General features: G+C 36.6%; 1 protein-coding gene and 1 long non-coding RNA gene across 2 annotated transcripts in view; one reads left to right on the plus strand and one right to left on the minus strand.

Annotated features, from left to right (window-relative positions):
* Positions 1–27,500, minus strand: part of LOC135207262 (uncharacterized) — a 147,493-nt gene that overhangs the window by 76,274 nt on the left and 43,719 nt on the right. The window lies entirely within an intron of this gene.
* LOC135207261 (uncharacterized) overlaps positions 1–27,500 on the plus strand; it is a 183,315-nt gene that overhangs the window by 25,089 nt on the left and 130,726 nt on the right. Inside the window, exon 2 of the mRNA XM_064238915.1 lies at positions 16,939–17,059. Coding sequence (XP_064094985.1) covers positions 16,939–17,059 — 121 coding nt within the window. The remainder of the gene's footprint in view (positions 1–16,938; positions 17,060–27,500) is intronic.

The raw sequence follows: 27,500 nt of genomic DNA on the forward strand, positions 1-27,500 counted from the left end.
TTTCCTCCGTTTGTTCTTTTAATAGCTATGCAATCGGGTTTATGGAAGCTTCCTTCGATGCGGTCTTACCTTGCAATATAGTAATGAGAATCCAGTTGCAGATCAGGTATCACAAATTATTCAGGGAGCTCTAGATTTTGACCACATCAACAATTAGTCTGATTCATAAATGAGTGATTGTCAAACATTTTCCTTTTCAAAATGAACAGAGGCTATGATATTTTTAAATGTTTTTCTTTCCCTCATTGACATGCTGAAATGCACAGTAATACAGCAATCGGCGATTAAATACGAAATTTGAGAATTTGATCAAAACGTTCGCACAAATAATCTCTTGACCTTTGATATTTCGGAGGAAGATATTTCCGCGTATTACTGAGGAACCAGGAGAGAGAGAGAGAGAGAGAGAGAGAGAGAGAGAGAGACTTATTACACCGACAAGCTCATGCATTGCAAAACAGGTGGAGTAGGAATTATTACGACGCATTGTCCTGTTTGGTTCTCGTACCAGAATGAAAGAATAAAGGAGACAAATGTTTACGCTGGGACTGCAGAGAGAAGCTAACTGGAGGGAGTATAAAATACATAAATGTGAATTGTATGGTACAGCAAACCAACACCTAATTATCGAGCAAGTAAAAGCATGGCAGCACTTAAATGAGACTATTCATCTTACTATATCATGACTTTCATGACAGGTTATTTTTCACAGTTATGGAAGACTGTGAAGTTCAGGACTCATTAATGCATATGCTTTTAGTTTTCATTCATGGATGACAAAGGAAACACTTACAGCGTAAGTTCCACGGAAACTATTATTCAACAGGAAATCCACTACACCAAGTAAAATTTAAAGGAAGAAATGTGTAGTCATCCCTCAGTTATATGCATTCACTCTTTCTGGCCATCAAAATTCTGTCGATGGTCTGCAGCAATGCTATATATATATATATATATATATATATATATATATATATATATATATATATATCTATATATATATATATATATATAGGAAGAGGGGTCCAATCAGACGAGTCAGGTACAGTTGGACACAGGTTTCCCTGGTTCACCGTCTTGCGAGACTTCGAAAAATTACATGGTAACAGTGTTTACTGCGGGAGATGGGGGGAGAACCCCTTCTCTGCTAACAAGAGTTCCACCAATAAGTTCTGGAGTTCGTTTGGTGGGCGGAGTTATTAGGTATGGTTGGAGAAAGACACACACACACACACACACACACACACACGGAGTAAAAAAATATCTGAGCAGTTTATATCGTTGTAATGAAGATTGTTGTCTCACTTGTAACTTAAGTTTGTTTATTAAGGTTCCAATTAACTTTCGGTCAAGACATTATCTTACATCCGTGTCTATTATTATACATCGGTCATATTCATACACAATACTTAAAGTTGATCAACCTTTTAAAGTTATATTGGTATGGTATTGCCGAAAATCACGAACATCATAACAGGATATTTTAACCTTATCACGTAAGCCAAGTTTACAGCATCGGTTGCAGTGCGTTTCCTACAAATTCTACAATAGGAAGCTATAAAGAGAAGCTCAGCAGCAAATGATTGAATATACCCAAAAATTCAATGAATTTGTTGAGTCTCCGACACTTAGCTCCTCTCTCTCTCTCTCTCTCTCTCTCTCTTATACTAGCTAACTTATATCTCTCTCTTATACTAGTTAACTTATATATCTCTCTCTCAGCTATACTAGTTAACTTAGTGACAAGAAAAACCCCTGCGCACAGTATGCAGTTCTGATATGTCTAGTGTATTCAAGAGAGGATCAGTGACCCAATAATGTCGAAGATTGCCCTTCCTGACCATACCCATAAGCATAACCAAAGCAAAGAAATTTCTCATCTCTGATACTGTAATGTCATAAACTCTTGTTCCCTTGAGTGTTCGCTTGCTATATTACCCCATTTCATAGCATGAAGTTAATGATTGGATCTCTCTACAGTCAGTTCCATTATAGAATCATTAAAAATAGAATAAAAAACTTTATTCCCGATATACTATCATCAAAATCGAAGGTGTGCGGCAAAAAAATATCGCCACCAATCCTTTGCCACACAAGATTAGCTGGTTTGACGTTTCTGACAACCTCCTAGGCCACCCTTACCTCCCCTCCCCCGCGCAGTTCATACAAATGGAAGACGAGCAGTGCAAACGGCCAGCAAGGCCTCTAATAAGGAACTAAGTAGTACAGAACCAATACCGATACAATAAGCTATGAAGGCGCACAAAATTAAAAACTTAAAAACGTCACATGACGTAAACAACATGTGTGGGACGACTTCTGCAACACGTCATATGACGTGGTTGACCTTTTAAGGGTTATGTTGTTGTTTTTTTCTAAAATCATGTATGCACTGATTATAGACTATATATTTCGTTGACCTCAGGTGATAGGTGAAGTCATTTGGGCTTTCCTTATAGTCGCTGACATAAAGAGAGTATCATCTACTGAATTGACAGTTACCTTTTAAAATGTCCCACAGAGCATATGACCCCTATACTCAGAACCGACAACGACGGCCAAAAAATATGCCACATTTTACTCTTGTTCATATAACTTAGGTTTTAACCAAAGATACATTGAAAATATCAGTAGGATATAAAGCATTACATTTCAAATAATGGAAACTATTTTAAGACTCCAAGAAGCTAATAAGCGAAAATAAGTGGCGAATTATATCTGTATCGGCCACACCACAGTGAACAAAGTATACAGGTAAGGCAATTTGCCAATACTGTTACCGACCTCACTGTATGAAAACAGTGCTCAGCGAGTCATTCAGTTCTATAATGCAATGCTGTTAACAAGAAACGGTGATTAGGAAGACATCAAAAACATGTGGGGCATGAGTAAGTATGAAAGTTTACTGCAATACTCTTAATATTGTATGGAGGCATTATGCCATTTTTTTTTTTACAGATACTTCGAATATTATATCAAGAATATCATGGTTATAATAAAACTTGTTGTGAATTATATTTATTAAAACATATAATCAAATAACTAGTGAGAACAAAATGAGAAACAATTTTATGTCCTATTACAAAAAATATTAAAAAATTAACATTTATATATATACAATCTAATACCTTGACCATCCACCCTCCCTCCTCTGTCACTTCCCTCAATCTGTCGGGCATCGAATGAACAAGGTTGAAAATTTGCTGCGGTCTCCGTCTACAAATTTCCCACTGAGAGTTGATGTGAGCCATGAGTTGCTGTGTTGTTCTCTCATGTTCCATTTTCCATGTGTTCACCATCTGGACCCACACGTGTTCAATCACATTCATATCTGCTCCTTTGCTCGGCCATTCATGAAGAAGCAGGTTATCCTGTCTGGCAAACCACTCTTGAATAACGTGAGCAGTGTGAACAGGCTCTGGTGGGAAGGGAAAATTCCTTTCTCGTAACGAAGACAAGAAGGAGCTTTGCAGCAGCTCAACATACTTAGCTGCTGTAAATCGTCCCTCGATACAGAACACATCACCCATACCATGCACACACACCCAGCCCCATACGTTGCAGGTGACATGGCTGGATCGAACCACCTCAACAATGTTACGGGGTTCATATCTGAATGAGAGAAAAAATTAAGGGTGTATAATATAAATCATATATATATATATATACCTTTGGAGAATTTAAATTCTCAGTGATGAACAACACTGAAAGAATTCTATCATGTAATTATTTATTTAATATATTATATTTGAGGAAAAAGAGCAAATGATGTCACTGTCCCTTACCTAATATTTATCTCAGAAATAGAACTCTTATTTATGTTTACTCCCTTTATATATTTTGACAGTCCACTTCCGTGGAAGAAAATCTGAAGATTAATAATTAATATAAAGAAGAATGCAATTGATAATTGATGCAAATAATAGTTTTTATTTTGCTTATCATACTGGGCTCTATTTGTTTGCCAACAATGCAGCTTCCCATGCGTTGGGCAAAATCAAGCCTTCCCGCCTTATGTCGCTGGAGTCCCGTGATGAATCCCAGCAGCATGGAGTCTGCTCGTTACTGTCATCGATGACACCTAATCCAAGGTCTTCATGAAATGCCTCGGCGTTGGTTAAGGGTTGCTCTCGAGCCGCCCTGATAATGGCGTCATCCTCAGCTGGGGTGGTTTTTCCGTGGACCCCCTGGCCTAGCTAAGCGAACATATTATCTTAAATGATTAACTTATAATTTATATAACATCGCCAATCAATTATAGATTCTTCGAATTTTGTACTCGATGGATTGATCATAGTTTAGTAAACATGGCCATATATTTTTGGTTTCAAAAGCATATCAAATAGAACGAGATTACATATATCCATAATATTCTTAATTTGGTTGGTGATTATTATAACAAACTGTAAATCATGGCTGAACCATCACTGAAATGACATTTAATAAATAAACTACAGCTATCATAAGACACGACTGTGACGGGGTGGGCACAAATAAAATGCTCTTATAGGCTTAATTTTATCGAGACAACTCAATCGACTATCTAACTTTGTTGGTCGGCAAGGGCCAACCACCCACTGGTGTGGAATTATGGAGGTGCACCTGAAATATTACTGTGGTGTTGGAATGGCTGTGGATATCTGTAGTCTAACCAAAATTATAATAGCGAGACGAAATACATTTAAGAAAAAAACTTTCATATTAAATAAGCAAGATTAAATAACAATGAATAATGTAACATATCCACCAATCATTCAGCATAAACAACTTACGTAAGTCGTTCACGTTCCCACTCTCCTCCCATCTTCTTATCCACAACTGTACCGTGGTGGGGGACACACATCATCACGTGCAATGGCTCGTATCGAGAAACAATTGTCGAGTAAAGTGACAATTCGCCCTCGCAGCGCCAGATTTGTGTCTCTTTGATTCATGGTGAGTGGTTATGAAGTCTGACCCATTTAAAAATCCTGCTGACGACCTCACCCATGGGATTCAGACTCTGTTTCGAGTCGAGTAAAACAATACCATGCTTCGCATATCATTATATCGTTCCATGATTGTAGGATTAGCCAATAGGGATCATAATCACCATGGTATGAAATAAAGATGCTACTGTTAAATATAATATGCTCACGTAATTATTGTTCCTGTTAATAATTACATTGAGAACTGAGTATTCGTTGAGCACTGCTTCGTAAAATGAGCTCGGTAAAAATGTTCGCGAATTCTCTAACCTATTTATCTGTAACTAAGATTCGTTTAAGTATGAGATTTTGCTATAGTGTACTACACCAGTACCGTAATTTATAAGAGTATCATGAATCCCAAATAATAAAGAATAGACACTTGTCCTGTACGAAGAGGCAAAAGGCTCGATTAGCCAGAAATGGATATGAACACAACAGTATATATATATATAAAAAAAAACTTCGCCTGCCCTATCCCTCTACCCCCACTTCCACCCCCTTCCTCTTCCTTCCCTCACCTCTCCTCCCTCTCCCTTCTCTCTCTCACTCCTCTCTTCGCTCTTCTCTCCCTCTCCCACTCTCTCTCTCTCTGAATGTTACTTCAGTTTAAGTATATTTTGTACGATTTTATTTTATCTATCCATCTATCTAATCTAATAATAATAATTTACAATGTTGTTTATATCTAACGATTCACTCAGTTGTTACCTGCCAGCAAGGCTGGCATTACGGTACGGTACGGCAAGGTTGATATTTAGCCTATGTGTACGGTACGGAATAACGCAACGACAATTTTACCAAAGTAAGGTACGGTATAGTTCAGGTACGGAAAAAATGTGCAAATTCCGTACCGTACTACCTTACCTTAGGCATGGATATATTACTTTTGGTCTACGTTGAAAACAAGGGAACAATATTAAGCAGTAGTAGTAGCTATTACTATTTTTATCTTAAGGTCAATTTTTTTTTCTTTCTTTAGTGACTATTGACTTGGGTTATGAGTAAATGATTATAATTATTAGAGTGAGAGATATCTGCATGTATGGTGGAGTAGTAGAACGATGGACACTGTGATTGATGGAAAAGCTACTGTTATACTTGCGTTTGGTTACCTCCTTCGCAATCTTCATTTGGACTCAGGGCATCAGCCATATGCTTGTATTACGAAGGTGAAGAAGAGATGGCCGCCTAGGAACATAACTGTCGGCATGGTAGCAAAAATCCGTTTGTCACGCAACTTTTCAACTTTTTTTTTTTTTTAGCAAAGAGAGAGCCGCCAATTGCCTACAGATTGGTTTGAATAGGTAACTGGTTATAGTTGCTCTATGTGTTACAAATAAACATTTAGCATTTTTACCGGACATTCATTAGAGTTAAAGCCTTGATACCGAAAAATTATAGCAAAATCTCGTACTGATACCAGTCTTCATTACAGTGTTATTGACCAAAAACGTGACTGCACTGTCTGTGAAACTCACAGTAATAGCTTTACCAATTACAAATAAACATTACCTTTTATTCAGGCTTGGAGTAATTGTCATTTATCTGAAATGTTTTTAATAACACGTTTTGAAGTTAACTGTAATTGCGTAAAGCAAACGTAATTACCCCTAACCTGCTTATATTACATAAGATATGGACAGTAGCTACTTCATACGAAATGGATGAGCATAAAAATAATGGGAACAAAAATAAAAAAGAAATTATGTATACATGGGAGAAAACTGATTAGAAATTCAGTGATTTTTCCACTGCACTGCGAATTGTTCAATCTTTAATAAATCGACTTTATCTTTCTCGGGATCTATGGGGTTCATGTCTGCACCCTTATTTGGCCAGTCAACCAATTCAAATCCTCTCGACCTTGAAACCATTCCCGGACTACTCTGGCCGTATGGATGGGACAGCCGTCACGAATGAAAGGTATAATTCCGCTGGTGAAGAGAAGGGAGGAAGAAATCCTGAAGAATTTTAACCTATTTTTCATTGGTGAAACCCTTCAGTCTTGGTGATATCACATACCATGTAAGGAAATCCAGGCCCACACGTTTACAGTTACAAGCCACTCCTGGCCACTTCGTAAATGTTTCCTCGGTGGTATCTGAAGGAAAACAATCTGAATTTTTTTTTACAATTTACTCGTTGCTTTCCATAACAGGGAAAATAATGATATATCGTTTTGGGGAAATGTAATGCTAAGCTGATTAGTGGGATTCACGTTAAGAGAGAAACAGCGCCACCTTTAGTAAACAGCGTTTCAAACAAATAATTAACAATTTATGATTATGAACACATACAGAATTTTAAACGTTATCAATGACAGTATTGACCCGAGATGTTGCAATGCCAGTAACAGCCAATCAATCAATCACTCCCAGTAATCGTGTGATTTAATATATCACTTTGTTCAGTGATAACGATATCACTGCTACAGCACCCCTATTACACGCTAACAAGTTTGTCACCTAATCATGGCTAGACTGAGGTGTTGTATAAATTTTGATAGGTTATCTGTCCTCTGCTAGTAGTATTCGTTATAGTCTCCAAATGAACAGCAACATATAGTTCTCCGGGCGCAGATCGTCGCTCTACGAGAAAGTGGGCTTTCAATAGGTGCTGTTGCACAGCGTCTTGACGTCTCCCCTACAACAGTAAATAAATGGAAAAGGAGGAACGCTTAGACTGGGAAATTGACCGACTTTGGATAGCATTTATTTATTTCATTTATTTATTATTTTTTTAAACTATAAACCTTATAAACCCGTGAAATTATGAAACCTACTATGAGATTCAGGGTCTCTGTAACACGGTTTTTTGGACTTTGCTCCTTGTCAAAGCATCGGATGTAGCTGAAAGTTAACATATGTATATTTTACAACCACACACAAATTGTGCCAGCATTATCAATAACCTAAACCCGATAGTTTTAATTTTTATAGAGTAAAAATCATCTACCCAACGCCATGGCCAATGATTACGAGCCAAGAGTCGAAAAACATTCATTACGTAAGCAAGGTAAACACCTTTTGACGTAATGTTGCCCCGCCCATCCACCAGACGGAAACTCCATCTGCTCTGAAACCCAAAGACTTTATGAATGGCGGAACAATACATAGATGTGGGTGGGGTATCTGTGCTAGCGTAGTAATACTACTGTAGCAGTAGTGCCGCAACAGTATAGCAGTAATATACATGAATTAAACGTTTAGGCCAACTGCTGGGATCCTTGAGGATCATTTAGCACTTCTTACAGCTACTCGAGAAATTAGTTTTTATAGCCAGAAGTTAAATTTTCTAATCCAACAATTCCCATGATAGCCTTCAGTGTTATCCTGAATTATAACGAGGCGAAAGTGGGTGGAGCCTCATGAAGTCATCATTCTGACGATAATTATTGGTGAAGGTTTAAAGCCAATATACGGTACCGGCTATTTTTTTTTTCAATAAATAGGTAGATAGCCAATAAATAAAAATTGCTTGACATTGGATATAGCAGTTATCAAATCAAGCTTGTCTACTATGTTTTTGAAAATTACCAACTATTCCCTACATCTTGTCAATCTGATTGTGACCTATAAAGTAGGCTGTAATTTCTTAAGAAACCTATTTTGGGAGTTAGACTAATAATCGAAGTGTTTTTGTATTTATTAACATATTTTGTTGGTTTGTTCATTATGACAATTATCAGTGGAGAGATTCCAGAATTCATAAAGGTGTACTGCTTTGCTTGTATTTAAATTTGTATGTCATTGTTGCCAGAGGTTTAGCCTTCCTTACTTATAGCCAATCATCCATCGAGAAAGGGGGAAGAAATGGTGTCATAAGTTACGTAACGAGTGCGTTCGAAACCTTTTCTCTGAGTAAGTTGGCCCGTCTTCAAAAAAAGTCACTTTTACATTATAAGTACCAAATGTATTCAACCTACGTAATGCAGAATACAGTCAAAATTTATGTGTAGATATAATATGTATTCTGAATAAGCGTTATATTTATGAAATGCATAGATAAAAAGTTATTGCGAAAAAACCGTGTTACAGAGCCTCTGAATCTCATAGTAAATTACAGTTGCCTTGGTCCTGTTGAACTCTAATAGTGATTCTTTCTCTTTACTTCCCAGAATACCAAATAGCGTTCCCATAAGTAAACAGGCTATAATTAATCTTGATTATCTAGGTATCTGCATGTTAATTACGTATTTCAGTTCGAAGACCTCCACCACGAATGACCTCCCATTAGGATAACGACGACATTCGACGAGCAGCAGAAGAAGATCCTTTTACCAATACTATTGCTATTCGTGAACGTCTGGCATTAAATGTTTCGGCTATGACGGTGCGAAGACGTCTGCATGAGGCAGGAATACCTCATAAAATTCCTGCCAAGAAGGAATTTCTCGCCGAACGGCATCGTGCTGATAGGCTTGCCTTTGTTCAACAGTTTGTGGGGGAGGATATGGAATTTTGGTCTCGAGTCGTATGCAGTGACGAAAGGTCTTTTACTAGCAGAAGTCACGGCAGAATACATAACTGAAGACCGAGTAATATAAGGTGAGTTCCTATAATTAATATTAACAGTCAGACTATAATAATTATAAGCAAGGGTAATATTATAATCAAAAGATAATAATTCTGTCAATAACCATGTATTTTCCGCTAATTGAGTTATATTGCTACGAGAAGTGTGAAAATTAAAATAATTCATTGAAAACCCCCCATTAGTTCTACTATGGCCAGCTTTCAGGCATTAAGCAAATGCAATATTAATGTTATGAATAATCACGTAGGCAAACTTATAATATAGAGTACAGCCTGTTTACTGAATTAAAGAATATCATATCATAACGGACCGTTGCAGATCAAACTTAATGCTATTATAAGTATTAATCCTTGCAGATGAATAAACATTCTTAACTTAATGCAAGGGTTGTTACTTAGCATTTTATTTCCCCAAACGATATAGCATTATTTTCCCTATTACGAGAAGCAAAGCGTAAATTGTTAAAAATTACATTTTTTCCCTTCAGATACTACAGAAGAAACATTTACGAGGTGACCAGGTGACCAGAAATGGGCATGTCACAGTAAACGTGTGGGGCTGGATCTTCTTACATTGTATGGATGATATCACCAGGACTGAGTGGAGGTTCATTGGTGAAAAATACATTGAAATTATTCTGGATTTCTAACTTCCTTCACTTCAACAGCGGAATTATTCCTCCCCACCTGCTCCTGTCATTTTCATTCACGACCGCTGCTCCATCCATACGGCCAGAATAGTCCAGGAATAGTTTCAAGATCGAGAGGATCTGCAATTGCTTGACTGGCCAAGTAAGGATACAGACATGAACCTCACTGAGAATATTTAGGCTAATTTGGTAAAATGTTGGGAGCCTGAGAGGGAGAGGAGACCAGATGAACTTATGGACCACTGGGAACACAATGGAAGTTCTTCCACAACCGACCACAGATCGTCAGAAACCTTGAATCTTCTATGCCTAACAGATTACAAGAGGTGATCTAGAAGGAAGGTGGCTGGACTTCTCACTAATATTAAAAATAAAATTTAAAAATTGAGTGTGTATAATTGGATTACCCCATGGCTTCCGCTGAACTTCCATGTCGTATGATGTAAAAAAAAAATCGTAAACACACCTATGCACATCGTTTAGCTCCAGGTCATGATTATTATAATTTATTAATTAGAAAGGTGAATTTGATATCTTAAAGGAGTTCAAAATCTAAAGCGAATTTCACCATCCTGATTTTTTCTTTAAAAATTATTTAAAAAGAGAACCCTAGGACAGTATCATCAAACTACATTTCTCCAAATAGCTCTTTCCACAATGGACAGGTAAATGACTGAAGGGGCTGTTTAACAATAGAGACGTCAGTCTCTTATCCTCACACGAATGACGATAAGAGCAAAAGGAATTTCTGTCCGTAGGACATTAAAACATGTATCACAATTAATATATTAGAAAATATAAGCCAAGTAGATATGTTTATCCATATCATGTAATAATTAATTGTAATGAAACGGCGTTGTAGCGAATAACCTCTACAGTATATTCCAAGAGGAATACAAACCCAACCATGAGTACAAGAAACCTCTGAATATCAACAATTGTTTTATCATTGGCAAACTAATTAATTTTACCACATGGGAATGTTGTTTTAAAAGTTTGCACCAAGTTTGGAAGGCCTTCTTCACTTTCCATTACATATATGGAATTTTCTCTGTCCCTAGTAGTTTCATTTGATTCCTCAGTAACGTCAAGTCTTCTCTCTCTCTCTCTCTCTCACTCTCTCTCTATCTCTGTCTCCTCTCTCTCTCTCTCTCTCTCTCTCTCTCTCTCTCTCTCTTTTTCATTCTATATGTATTTCAAGAGAGAGTGAGTTTAACCCAATCCTTCTTCTTGTAAATGTTTTTGTATTCAGAAAATCTACAGTACCGTAATAATATTAGGATAAACACTAAAAACACGCAGTCATTAAAGATAAACAAGAAAGTATTTCAAGTGGAGCTTTTCGTTAGCCATACACTATCCACGAGCATATCTAGTACTTCGTCCACTCATCGGGGTCGCAACAGGCCAACCTTACCCATAGTCCCCCATCCACTTCAGTTGTAGCAAAGCTGAGGGCATCGGTACAGCAAAAGCAAGAAGCTTGTCTGTTTGAATTACATTTCAGAATTCCAAAACCTGTAAGACGGCTTAACAACAAGAACTTAATCCCCGACACCACTCCCCCCGCCCCCCGAAAAAATATATATGCATATATTAGTTTAGTCAAGATTAGAGGGTGTTGATGACATATCAAAACTGCATACTTAGCGCAGTGGTATTTCTAGATGACATGTCACTTTAAATTAGCTAATATGGGAGAGAGAGAGAGAGAGAGAGAGAGAGAGAGAGAGAGAGAGAGAGAGAGAGAGAGAGAGAGAAGCTAAGGTGTCTGACATTTTCAAAACGTTCACAAAGTGTTTGGGTATGTTCAATGAAGTGTTGCTGCCCTTCTCTTTATAGCTTCCTATTGTAGAATTTGTAGGAAACGCACTGCAACCTATACTATAAACTTGGCTTACGTGATAAGTTAAAATATCCTGTTATGATGTTCGTGATTCTCTCCAATTCCAATATAACTCTAAAATTTTGATCAATTTTAAGTATTGCGTAATGAATATCACCGATATATAATAACAGACATGGTGGTAAGATAATGCCTTAGACGAAAGTTAAATGGAATCTTAATAAACAAACTTATATTAAAAGTGAGACAGTAATCTTAGTTACAGCGATATAACCTGCTCAGAATTCTTTCCTTTTTCTTTTACTTCGTGTGTGTGTGTGTGTCTTTCTCCAACCTTACCTAATGACTCCTCCCACTGAAAGAATTCCAGAGCTTATTGGTGGAACTCTTGCTAAGAGAGGAAGAGTCCTCCCCCCATCCCCCTCAGTAAACACTGTTACCATATAATTTTTCGAAGTTGCTCAAGAAGGTGTACCAGGGAAACTGTGTTCAACTGTACATGCGTTTTATTGATAAGAAACATTTCATGTTGTCACCAACACATCATCAGTCTGTAATTGAAATTCACAATTAAAATAAACTTACGAATTATAATAAAAATCAAAATATACTCAGAAAGTTAAAAGGAGAAGGCCAGTACTACTTATTTTAGAAGAAAGACCTGAGTGACTAGAAACGGTAAAGTCAGCACACAACGTAAACCTCATGCCAGAGACAGGAGATGACGAAATGCTGGAGTTAAAACTAGGTGAAAGGTGCTTAATAAAAAATGACTCAAAGATTTTTAGGTGGATAGTTTGTTTTGTGGTGCCAATGATAGAGAATTGTTTCTTTTCAATGGTGATTTTTGAACTCTTTTCATGTGTTCTGATATTAGAGAACTCGGGATTAGAGATTCTACCCAGTTCTGTAACTTAATCCCAAATTCGGTCCAAAATCTCTAATCCCGAGTTCTCTAATATAAGAGCACATGCAAAGAGTTGTAAAGTCCCCATTGAAAAGATTCATTTCTCTATCATTGGCACCACAAAACTAACTAGGCACCTAACTATCCTTGAGTCACTGTTTATTAAGCACCTATCATCTAGCTTAAACTCCAACACCTCGTCATCTCCTCTCTCTTTCTGGCGTGAGGTTTAAGTTGTGTGCAGACCTTACCGTTTTTAGTCACTGAGGTCTTTCTTTCATCTAGAATAGGTAGTTTTCTCCTCATTCTCTATTTAAACGTTCTAAGTATATTTTAAGTTTTATTATAATTCGCAAGCTATTTTAATTGTGAATTTCAATTGCAGACTGATGATGTTTTGGTGATAACATGAAACGTTTCTTATTAATAAAACGCTTGTAATGTAATGTCCAGTTAGACGCCACTCGCCCTTTTTATTTATGGTTTTCCTTATGTGATATATATATATATGTATATATATATATATATATATATATATATATATATATATATTTATATATATATTTGAATAAGAATCCGTCTGTAGATTGCCAACTTTTTGCAGGTGTTATTTAGCACACTGAGAAGGGGCATTGTGGGGATAGCAGGCAGGCACTACAATCCATCATTACGCATCACTTTGATTAATGTTTTCAAGTGGCTGAGAAAGATATGGCATCACTACAAAAAGATTTGGTAGAAGTTGCATGAGTAGGCAAGCACTTGTGTGTGTGTGTAACCTTTTGCACCATTCGAACAACAGCAACATGTAATTACATGCCATTATATTTACCACCTTTCAATGGCTGATAGAGATATATGTCAGGATTACCATAGGAGTTTTCTCTCTGAGTGGCTGCCATAGAAGACACTAATGCACTTTGTGGTGAAGCATACTCTGATCCTCTGTTCAGTTGCGTGCCATTTTTCAGTAATGACATTAAACAATTGCTGTTGCGTATAATATAGAGAATACAGTACTGTGTAGTGACAAGTCAGGGCACGAAGTTATTGTTTTACATCCGTAGATTGTGTTTTGGTCATGTCTACAAATTTCAGGTATCTGGCAGGGCTTTAGATGTATTAATCCTGATAAATGCGGGATTATTACTCTCTATTGCATGTATTATCAACAATGGCAATAGTGTAGAAATTAACCATTTTTTAACCTATTTATGAAAATGAGAAAGAAATAATAACTAACTCCCCTCATCCCTGATGTTATTTGAACCACTTCATCATGAATCTTGAAGCAAATGAATATCTTCTTGAGTAAGAGAGACTGTGGCCCCCTTGTACATAGCCAAGCCTTTCGTCCTAATGACTTTTGTGACTGTGTAAATGGTGTGGTTACAGTGAGAAGTGAAGATGCCTTTTAGCATTGATGTTGACGGTCTGCTTCACTTTTCTCGAACTTTTCTTTTGGTGGCTGTACATACTTAGCACTAAACCTGTTCACAAACTGTCCAAGGTCTTGTTTTTACTCTAAGCCAAGACATATGACACGCTTTCTTTCAAACTTTGTGAGTTATCAGTGGAGATTTTCACTGTTCCAGAAAAAGGCATATGTACTTCATGAAGTTCTCTCGTTAGGCAATAGGATCAAATATAAATTAAGCAATGTGGAAATTTAGTTGTACATTTCCATTTTAACTACGCAAAGAGTACCATTGTGGATGTTCTCAGACAATGTTGGTGCTAAAAGCGTATCTCATCCACCGAACGCATTTCTACTGATCCAGTTGTTAATTGTAAGGAATCATTGTGACTAAAATGGAATCTCGTGTGAAATAACTGCCCATCATCATTTTCTTCTATAAAGCACGGATTCTTAGGCTTTAAAAATACTGCTACAGATAGGAGAGTTGGAGAAAAAGAAGGCAACATTTCATTTTGGCCTGAGTACTTACAAGAAGAAAACTAAGAAGTTAATGAATGGATAGCATGACGTCTTTAGAGAACCCAATATAAGATTTCTTAGTCCGATCACATGTCAGTTTTAAGAATAAGTAATCTCATCTAACATACAATATGTATATCAACTATAAGTTTGTGGTATTTTATTTGATACAACTTGAGTTTAGACCACCTCAGTCAAAAGGAAGGAAAAACATGAAAATGCAGTTTGACTTGTGGTATTGACAGTTTTAGCTGGAAAAAAGGAGTGAAAGAAAAAAAAAAGTTTCACGACATAAAGGGCATTTAAGCCTTGAAATTAGCGAAGCATACATTGCCTGTGTTCAGAGAAAATGGTTCTGAACAAATGGCAAAGCCTTTGCTGTCATTGAAAGGCAATGCCACACATACTTTTTAATCGTGTTTCAGGAGTCTTGTCCCATTAAGGCACAGCAAGCGGCTCTGGAGGCTCAATTATCGCAACCGAGCAACCTACCGGTCAGCAGTGCGTCCGAATTTTTTTTTGCATATGATAAGCATAGGAAACAGTTGTTAGTATTACTTGGCTGACCAAACATTCAGCCTTTAGAAGAATATGGATTACTTACTTGGTTTTAAGTTTTAGAGAGTAAACGAAACTTATTTACGCTAACATATTTATAACTGCATACTTCAACGAGTAATGAACGAAGAAATAATTCCTGGGCATCGGCTGGAAGTGTTCAGTTCTCTCGCTTTCCTCCGTCAGTCATCTGCTTTCAAGTATTCTGTCTTCAATAATGATAATACCATATGGATAATAATCCAGGAAATGGCAGTACAAGGTAACCTCTGCAGTACTGTACCGCAGAACGCGATGTAAATATTTCATAATTCACTTACAGTGGTCCATGGCAAGCAGTGATCAGGCCATTCATAAATTATAATAAAAAAACCTTATAACTTAAAAGAAAGCTGTCTGCCACAGGATTTATTCCCGGAAAACTCGACTACCACTGCTTATACATTTGGACAACTGTTTCCTATGCATATCTGCATATCATTTAATTTAGTGAATTAGATGCACTATTGACCTGAAGTTATCAGAGCAGGATAATGAAACCTTCAGAGTTACTCTACCCAGCCCTCTCTTGGTGCAGCATCCCACCTAACGTCTTAGGAAGCATCCACACAACAGTGAAGCGTGTCATAAACACGTCCCACAAACGGTTTGAAGACAAGTCAACGACTTATTTGTATTCTTAACCAGTGCTTCTTACGATTACCCAGCATTTGCAAAGAATTTATTCTCTATTTACGGTTGCTGACATGTTTTCAACTTGTTTAGTATGTGTATATAAGATGTCAACGTGGTTTTATGGCCTGTTTTACTATATTGCTAACACTCCTTAAGGAAGCCTTGACTTAGCAGGGATTTAAATTTAATGATTTTGAAATAATATCTTTTTACAGTGAAATGATCTTACTTCCTTCAGCTAAGTCAAGGTAAATACTTTTTATAATTTGAAAAAGAATATTCCTTGACATATGTATTAGCAAAATTATTATGTAAAACATGTATTATTTATATTCTATATTCAATATGATCGTAAACACTGTCTGGATTTGCAATGAAATATCTTTAGAAAAGATATGATTTTCATTAGAGTAAGAATTTGTGAATTTACACATTTTAGCCCATATGAGTGTGTCTGAGAGCGTTTCAGCAATAAGTAGTTCCCGTAGATTGGGTGTTCTCAGAGAGAGAGAGAGAGAGAGAGAGAGAGAGAGAGAGAGAGAGAGAGAGAGAGAGAGAATTTCAATTCCAGGTTGGCGATTTTACCATTTTTAAAAGGAAAAAAATAAAAGACTCCATTCAAAATATGGAGCCCTGGCTTTTAGCAGAAAACCTATAAATAATTTTTCTTGGGAACAGTGCAAGAGGCATGGTGAAAACAGGCGATAAACGGAGTGGCAGACTTACAGAACAAAAGGTAACGACTAGTGGAGTGAGTATACTTTCCTGAAAGTATCTCCTATCCCTTGAGTTTTCTTTGCGCGATCTTGTTTTCTAAGGCTGACAGATTGATTCAGTGTCTCGTCCTTTTTTTTCCAGGATGAAGGCGACGTCAGCTTAGCTGAGAAAGATGGGTTTTCGTCACCACTGGTTCATGTTCATCGCGAATCGCAGTATTCTTCTATGACTCGTGACGCCCTAAGGTGGATATGGATCGACGGTGAGTTTAATCGAGTTTTTACTGATGCATTATAGTGCCATGATGATAACTTTAATGCACACACACTATGTACATATGTATACATACACACACACACGTATATATATATATATATATATATATATATATATATATATATATATATATATATATATATATATATATGTGTGTGTGTGTGTGTCTAATCACATCACCGTGATTCATATATACGCATTAATCTACAAATGTCCTTTGGTATATAATTTACCCTACCACGGAATTAATGTATTTTCATATATGTTAACCGAAGGGGAATTTTTTAGTTGATGATAATTTCGTCCTGATTTCTTAGTTCATAGGTTCGTACCCGTGAGCCGACGAAATTATTATCAACTAAAATATTCCCTTTCGGTTAATTCCCTTTCGGTTAACATATATGAAAATATATTAATTCCGAGGTAGAGTGAATAGATACACGTATATGTATGATATTTGGGCATATTTTCTCTCTTAAGCGATATCTACTGACGTTAATGACATTATTTGCAGACACTGTCTTCTTATTTAGACTTGAATCAGTCTATACTTCTTCTCTTCAGGCAAGCTGCTACGAAGTAAGGAAAAATTATTCAGGTTTCTTTTCTATTACTAATTATAGTCGACGAATGGGTTCCTTACCTATCGGCTCGCCTGAGGCGAAAAATTTTTTATACTGATTCAAAATCTATATATATAAAAAAGTATAAATAATGCCATTGACTTTCATATATATATATATATGTATATATATATATATAGTAATATAGTATATCTATATATATATGTAAAAGAATACACACATATACATACATGTAATCTATTATATAAATGGGAAAATAAGTCAATTTGTTTGTCTGTTTGTTCCAAGTGAACGCCTACACCAGTGAACTGATCAGTATGAAATTTGGCACATATGTGAAGCTTACATAGGGTTAGAAAATAGGCTAACTAGATTTTATTAAAAACATATGTAACCCCCCGTAAAAAGTTATTACATCTAACTCCCCCCCTTATAACTTTCTTATTTTGGGGCTAATTTGGTTCAGATTTGAAATGCAGTCTACTGGTGCTAATTTTATTGTTTCAAAATAGTTATCAAGCAGTAGCCCCAATAGGGAGGGGGTGAGAAGGGGTTGGAAAGAAGGTTACATGTAAAAATATTAGAAAACGATAGATATTATGATATGAATAGTGACACTCCTAATATCCTTCAAGTCCAATTTCAGCCCTGATACGAAGAGGTGAGAAAGGGGTAGGAAGGGGTGACATTGTAAAAATAACCAATAACAACAGATATTAGTATCTAACCCATAATTTTCGAGTTCGCTGAGAAGAATTATTACACCCCAAGTTCAGCCCTGTCGCGAAGGGCACAGGACCCATCCTGCCTCAAAGAGCAAAGAACCCCACCTGCTGCAAACGGTAGAGGACCCCGTCTGCCTCAAAGAGCAGAGGATCCTGCCTGATGCAAAGGGCAGAGGAACCCATCTACCTCAAAAGGGCAAAGGACCCCACCTGCAGCAAAGGCAGAGGACCCTGTCTGCCACAAAGGGCAGAGGGCCCCACCTACCTAAGAGGGTAGAGGACCACTCCTGCCTCAAAGGGCTGAGGAACCCTCCTGCCTCCAAGGGCATGGACCCCACTTGCTGCAAAGGGCAGAGGACCACTCCAGCTTAAAAGGGCAGAGGAGGACCGCACCTGCCTTAAAGGGCTGGAACTCGACTTCTCAGCGCTCGTTGTCATCTTCAGCTGTATGAGGGGTTAAGACATCATTGCCCCAAAGGGGTGTGTGTGTGGGAAGGGGGGAATAAAAAAATTACAGAAAGGACAGATAAATAATGACACTCCCGGTGCCTATCAAGTACAAGTTCAGCCCCAGTAGGGAGGGGATGAGAAGGGGTGGGAAAGGGGTGACATAAAAATTACTGAAACAATAGATATCAGTCTCATCCATAGTTTTTGATGACGCTGAGATGAATAGCGACACTCTCAATTCCCTTTAAATCTAAGTTTATCCCCAATAAGGAGGGGGTTGGGAGGAGGGAGACATGTCACAATAATTGAAAACGATAGATAGTGTCTAATCCACAGTTTTCGAGGTCACTGAGATGAATTTCGTGACATTCCCAAAACCTTCAATTCCAAATTTAGCCCTAGTGGGAAGGAGGGGTGAACACAGGGTGGAGAGGCGGTGACATGTAAAAATAACTGAAATCAACAGATATTAATGTCTAACCCAGAGTTTTCAAGGTTGCTGGGATGAACATTGACATTGACACTCCTGTAGCCCTTCAAGTCTAAGTTCAGCACCAATAGGAAGGGGGGTGAGAAATAAATCTTAACAGAATGAGAGAAAGAGAGAGAGATTATCGGTTGTAATCAGAGATTTCCCAGGCTGTGCTGGTTTGGTCAGGTTGTATATGTGTGTATGTATATATATATATATAATATATATATATATATATATATATATATATATATATATATCTATATATATAGATATATATATATATATATATTATATATATATATATAAACACGTTTGCATGCATGCATGGGCATGTGTATATATATGGTATATTTCAAGTAAATGACATTTTCAAATTCACGTTTAGAGGAATGTCTTCCTCTTCCTGCTTTAGTATTCACAAGTGTGGATACGTTTTTTATTCTTCTTTTTCGTTCTTCATTTTTTACGTTACGTTTAACCTTAGACAACTTCAGACAAAATTACATAGATGTAGAGCCAGAGTGAAAAAACAGGCCCAGTTCTATATCTGGCTGGGGTTTATGCACTCCCCTCATGATTGAAATTCCCTGACTCTTCGTCTTTACCGGTTAAGCTTTTGCGTTATAAATTAATGCACAGTGACTTTTAACCGGAAATCTTTTAATTCTGCTCATTCTATTCCAAACCTCTATGTATTCTGTAATCATATTTATTTTCCTAATATGAGTGCCCCATGAGTCTTTTCGTACTTTACTAAGTTATCTGTCCACTACTTTTTTTCTATGGAAGCCCAGGGGTTTTGCGTTTGGTAAAAAGACCATTCTTATTTGGCCTTCTTTTTGCTAGTATTTTACACTAGTCTGCTTGATATGCTTTTCACTTGATTTGACTAGTCAATCAGTGACTTCTCGTATTTTACAGTCCTATTCTAAAGTGTTTACCATTGATTTCATCCAAAATTCTATTCCAGTCTACAATGGCAATCAACCATGTCTTTTTCTATAACCCTGCGTGTATCGTTTACATATCAATGTATATGAGACCTGGTATATGATCACGACTCAGAATAAGTCTACTAGGATGCCCAGGTGGCGGATTTATCATTTACACTTCTGGTACCTTTTCCCCACTAATATTGAATTATCTTTAATATCCGGCCACTATTATTGAATCATCTTTAATATCAGGCCCTTACGTAGTGGGATAAACATTAAAATGGAATTTCTCCCCCTTTCTTTTCTTGGATGTGTTGGTAAAGAGGGAAGGGGAAAATTAAAATTTAACTGTCTTTTTTGTTTTTGTTTTAAGGTGCATAAAAAAGAGACATACCAATTCATACATACATATTATGTTCTCCAGCTACTGGAAAGAAATTAAGATGAGAGTAATGATGGGTTTGGCTATCAGGGCTTTTAGGATTTGCAGCTCCGATTTCTTAGATGAAGAGCTGGAATACCTGACGGAGAGCTTTACGAGATTAGGAACGAGCACACACCAAGGCATGAAAAAACCATTTTGTAAAGAAGGACGCGATAGAAAAGGAACATTTGAAAGGGAAAAAATAATCATAATCCCTGACAACAACACTATTACACGCCTCAACAGGAAGCTAGATCATTTAAATTAATAGGCATTTACCAACAAAAAATGCACGATTATTAATAAAACAGTTAGGAAAAAGAAGTCGGTAGAGGTACAAGTGGTAAGAGGGGAGGGGATGGTATACATGATAGATTGTCTAGACTGTGAAGGACGTTACTTTGGTGAAAAGAGCAAATTGTGCAAAGGAGGAAAACAACACACACACACACACACACACACAAAACAGGCACTACAATCAGTCGTCAGCGTTTGCCAAGCACTGCTGGGAAAAAGATGACAGAATAGACTGGGAGAATTTGAGCTTTCTATACAGGAACACAAATAAAACGGCCAGACTTATTATAGAAAATGCCTTCATAACCTCTGCAAATAATGTAATGACAAGCAATACTGAAAGCGGATTTGAGGACCCCCTATCTAGAAAAATCATATACACAGCAACAGAAAAGAGGTCATGCAAAGACACTATCCTCTGGCTACAAAAGGTTGAGACTTTCCTACAATTAGCAGCGTTGACACGTCTCCCATCTTGCCAAAGGAGGTATTTAATCCTAATCCAAAAAGGTACATTTTCAGGATTAACCCATGGCCACCGATTAACCTCCTTGAGGCTAAGGTTAACCTGGAGAATGGACATATATATACGAGCGTACTGTCCAGCTATTTGCTTTTATTCACTGTGACTTCGCTTTTAAAGTAATCTATGCCATGTGTATGAATGCTTACGTTTAACGTATTTACTTATATATATGTACACATATATAAACACACATGCAAAATTTAATTGGGGTTTATATATATATATATATATATATATATATATATATATATATATATATATATATATATATTATATATATACGTATATATATACACACACACACACACACACATATATATATATATATATATATATATATATATATATATATATATATATATAATGTATATGTGTGTGTATATATAGCCCTAACTAAATTTTGCATCAAGCAACTCGGAAAATGTATAGGAAGGCCCAAGTAGTATGCATAATGTTTTGATCTCCGAGTTTTGCTTTTGTACCATACGCATATGAATACAGCTGGACCACGTGTCCAGTCATTCTATGGATACCAGACGATGAGAGTTCCTCACTGGACGAGTCGGTTGCGCACTCGCTAACCAATCTGGTAGCTAAAATTCGCTCCCAGCTGCCACCAGAGCGGAATCAGAGAAATGTATTTCTGATGATTAGAAATACATTTCTCGATATAATGTGGTTCGTATCCCACAATAAGCTGTAGGTTCTGTTACTAAGTAACCAATTGGTTCATAGCCACATAAATAAAACCATAATCCTTTGGGGCAGCCCTAGGAGAGCTGTTAATCAGCTCAGTGGTGTGGTTAAAACAAGATATACTTAACTTTAACCAGACAATGAGGACTCTTAGTCCTAGAATGTGTGTAACTTATACTAAATAATTATCTTTGGTAGATGCCATCCAGTTTAATTTAAGGCCTGTTATTATATATATATATATATATAATATATATATATATATATATATATAGTATATATACATATATATATATATATATATATATATATATATATATATATCATATATATATATTATATATATTATATATAAAATATAGACATATATATATATATATATATATATATATATATATATATATATATATATATATATATTATACGGGTTCAAGGAAAAGTACTTTTATTGGCTTGGGATTGAATTTAATTAAAAAACTTAATTTAATTAAAAAAACCTTGGACCTGTCTACGCAGATTGCTTCATGGGTTATTTTGATGAAGAGCTCTCCTAGGGCTGGCCGATAGATGTAATAGAGAGAAAAGGGGCTGCTGAAAATATACCTGATCATTATTTGATTGAAACAAAAGTTAAAGTAGAAAGTTGATTCAGTATTAACGAAGGAGTGAAAATGTAGCTGAAGGAGTAAATAAGACAAGTTTGACATGAAGGAAGTAAGAGGACTATATAAGGAGGAAACAGATTAATAATGAACTCTGGTTAAAGACATCGAAGTTGAAGTAGCATATAAAGATTGAGTAGCATTCCAGGTTGGGTCACAGACTTAGTAGGGAGTATACATGCTGTTATAAGAATGATAAGTGAAAATAGTGTAAGGTTTGGTGAGTAAAAGCAAATTAGAAATTACTTGAAAATAAATTCAATTAGTAATTACTTGAAAATAAATTCAATTAAGAAAAAAGATAAATTACAAGTACACGATTAAATCAATAATGGGGTCGAGGGGAGATAATAAAAAGTGCGTAATAAAAAATGGGAGCATTGGCAAATGGTGAGCAAGTACTTCTGGGAGAATAAGCCGTTCCTAAGGGAAGTAAATACCGAGGAAAAATGAATGAGTAAATGGGAAAGGGATATGGAGAAATGCTGCCTGGAGAGAGTAGACTTTGAAAATACTATCGAAGTAAGCGCTAAAGACATTAATAGAGGCACTTAAGAGGCTGAGGAAATGAAAGACAACCGGAGTTGATGGGATTACTTGTGAGATGCAACAATATGATGGTGGAAGTGTGACTGAGAGGTTGACCAGGATATGCAGGTTATGTCTGGATAAGTGAGAAGAATAGTTGTTGCTTTGTATGATAGTACAGGTGATAAAAGTTTTAGCTTAACTGATGTATGGAACAGCCTGTTGAGCCGAGCGCTGGGGTCCGTTTGGCCATTCAGTACTTGATACAGTAAACAGAGGGAGGTGGTATGGTTGGACAAGATGATAAAGAGAGAACCAAATAATACAGGAGATGAAGCCCAAGGCTCTAAAAGTGGAACCGAAATAAAATCTCAGAGTTGAACTCAGAAGTGACAGTTTGAGGTGTTAGACATCAAGAATGAAGAAAGGAAAGGGGAACTGAGGTAATGTAAAGGGCTTAAAGGTTGGTGCAGCTAGGGGATGAAGGGATATTGCAAACCCCTTTAATAATGCCTACAGTTCTCAATAAAATGATAGACGCGACTGTGAGAATTATAAGGGCATTTCAGGGAATGTATGTGGTAGGAGTGAGACAAATGACAAATCGACTGGGAGCTACAGAAGATATGTGAATAAATTGTATATGGCACACATGGACCTACACTGTTCTTTCCGTCTTCCCTGTCAGTCTCTATGTTTTCTCTCTTACTTTTTCAAGCAAAGCCCAACATATGCCTTCAGTGGTATACAAAATCATGCTATGGCCCCATAGTTCTTACAAGTGTCTTTATTATTACTCGCTGGAACTAGCAAATACTTCATCCATTCCTCTGGAATCCTTTCCTCAGCAAAACATGCCCTACAACCCTGGTCAGGCTCTTAAATCACAACACTGCAGTATTTCACTTGTAATAGTATCAACTCCTGAGGGTTTTTTGTAACCTCTTAATTATTCTGTTCATATATTGTCAACACTCACTTCTATGACATTCTCAAACTACCCTAACATATTTCCCTCTTCAATCATTCATCTCTGCCCGACTCTTTTCAGCCATGTTCAGCAAATATTCAAAATACTCACGCTATCACATCAGGGCTCCTTACTTGAGGCATTTCTCAATTTGCGCCTTGTATTTTGAGATCATCGGTTCATTAACATTCCTGTCTGCATCCACAAAATTTCTGCTTTTCTTGCTCACCATCGCTGCTATATCTTAGGAATAATGTCTTCATTTTTTCTCTCTTTCTACTTTATTTACCAACCCATCACGGGCACACTCTTCTTCAGTTAAGCAATTGCATCTCAAATAAAATCTTTATTATTATTATTATTATAACGTTCAAATATGTTCTCATTCAGTCATCCCACTTCTTACTGAACTTAGTCTCTCTTTCAACCCTTTTTTAAATTGTCATCTACTCCTACCTCAAGACTATAATCCTAACTCATATTTCGTACATTCCATCATGACATGCTCTTCTCACTTATTTCTTATGATAGTTACTTGTCTTTATTTTGTTAACAGCTACATTTTCACCCATTACCTTTCCCCTAAAACTTATATCTTTTGTTAAAAAAAAACAATAATCAGGCAAACTCAAGCAAATACCATTTCTTTCCCTACAGTGAAGTCCCTTTCCACTGGACTTTCTCCATTCTCATGTAATACAGGAACTTCCTGTCTATCAGGAATTCCACCTCGTTCCCTATCACTTCTGCATTTAATCACCCATCAGAACCTAGTTAGGCACAGACTCTCCTTTAAACGTTATCTTTTATTTTTATTGATTTTTTAGATCACATTCACTCAGTATATGTTTTATCCTACTACACTCAGTCGTACCGCTGCAATCTCTCAAACCGCCACTTCTGTTCTCAGTCACTTAGCCTCAGAGTTTCTCCAACACAGCGAGTGCTGCCCTTATCCTCGTTGCTCACCTTTCAGACACTTGGAACACACTCACTCAATGGCCTTGCTATTGATGCACTCACCTTTCACCTTTGTCTCACTTGAGTGACAAAACAACTAACTTTCCTTTGACACATCAGCTATCATCTATTCTTTGTCTCCCTACCATAAACACGCGTGCACACAAAACACACACACATACACATAAACGCACACAAATATATATAGTTATTTATATGAATATACATATATATGCTCATATAATATATATGCATATACATATGTGTGTGGTGTGTGTGTTTATGTGGTAAGCATTGCTACGACATTGTTGAAGAAAGTTTAAAGAAAGAAGTAGATATGTACAGAGACATTTATTCAAATAGGACTGAAAAGGCGTCGTAACTCTCAAAACCTAAAGTATCCACAATCAACTGAAATTTCCTTTATTTTACCTATAATCTATCATTGCACACAACAACTGTATCATTTCTGTTCCGGAATTAGATATTGGATTCAAACACAGATTTTGCAATTTAAAAACAATGTTGTATTCGAAATGATATAATACCACGAATCCCACTTAAGATTTAAAAACAAATAGATTTGTTGTTCCTAGCACAGATCACTAAATGGATTTCCTTCAATTTTTGTGTCATTATATCTCAAATTAAGTTTAGTGAACCTTCGTTAGTCAACTTTCGCCTAATATTTTAATGATTATTATTTTTACAGTGGGGAAAAGCAAATCTGCTGAAATTGGTCAGCATTCCCAGAATAGTTTATATTTTTTCACTCTAAAGGAGCTAAAAAGAAAAATAGTGATGTTCTTGAACAATTACCCAAAATATTCTTTAGTTCAATATTGATTTCGTTTTCAAAGGCTAAATCAAATCATTTGTCATTGGTCCTGGTCCTCTAATCAGGTCATTCAGGACTTCTTTATTCTTAAAATCCCATTGTATGACAATCTAATGTTGAAGAGTAATGTACCTTCTTAAATGTTATGAATGATAGGCGAATTCTCCCTCCCCAAAGTAAACAACAGCAACGGGTGACAATATCAATGTTGTTTAAAAATGTTTCGATTCGTCTGACTGATTTATAGAAAATAATCTTTCTAGGGAAAGTCAAGACTGGGTTCCTCCGACTGGTTTCATAAGCTGTTTAAAAAAACTATAACTTTGCAAACTCCAACTCTTATTTACAAGAGACAAGTAAAGAAAACACACAGACAACTGTAATACAGTATCATCAACGTTCCTCGCTTACACCGCACAGTTTTCTTTCTGTCGTAATGCATTTCACGTAGGGTCGTCGGCCGCTTTCCTCCGGCGAATGCGTCGGCTTTGAAAAGTCCTTGGCATTTACCAGAGACATTAATGCAGTCATTGGTATTACCAAGTCTTTTGGTACGCTCCCTTAAAGCGGATGAAGCAGGCTCTGTCTTCTCCCAGCTTTGAGGAATAAGGCTTTCTGCTCTTCACTATTTCCTGCTACATTAGTTTCTCGGTAAGCATTCTGTATTTGGTATATCTGATGTGTTTACACACACACACACACACACACACACAAACACACATACATATATGTACGTAAGCGCGTTTGTGTACTTGCTTATGAGTGAGTAGGGATACATTATAATCGTGTGTTTGAATTATTGCGTTAATTCATGAATATACTTGCGATTATACCTTAATTATTCAACGACACCTGCCAGTAGCAAGGACAACTCAATTCTAACCTACATGTACGAGACGATACGTGTTCGAAACATGATCGTTTTAGGGAATGGAAAGCTTTATTATTTCAGAGGGAAAGAGCCTTAGGCAATCGGTTAGGAATGAAAATGGACAGTAATGGGATTATTCTTCCTCTCTCTGGGAGAGAGAAGAATATATTCTTTAAAACTAACTGGGATGATGACATTCACATTTTTAAATTTCACTTTGACCTTTTAAATACATGTAAGCATAGATGAGTGAATCTACCTTAAATGAGGCTGGACCTGGGGTGGACAAAGGAGAATTTGAACGTAAGAGTTATTTTTCCTATATTTTTTGGTTGCAGATTTGCAAAGAAAAATATCAATAAGCACTTCTTTGCTTCATATACAACTTAACTAAACCAACGTCGGCTTAGTGACTCCAGGCATTACCTATGGGAATATCTTCCAATATATATTTCGCCAATGCAACTACTTCTGTCATTCACTACT

The sequence above is a fragment of the Macrobrachium nipponense genome, chromosome 32 (assembly GCF_015104395.2).
Source record: "Macrobrachium nipponense isolate FS-2020 chromosome 32, ASM1510439v2, whole genome shotgun sequence".
Taxonomy (NCBI): Eukaryota; Metazoa; Arthropoda; class Malacostraca; order Decapoda; family Palaemonidae; genus Macrobrachium; species Macrobrachium nipponense.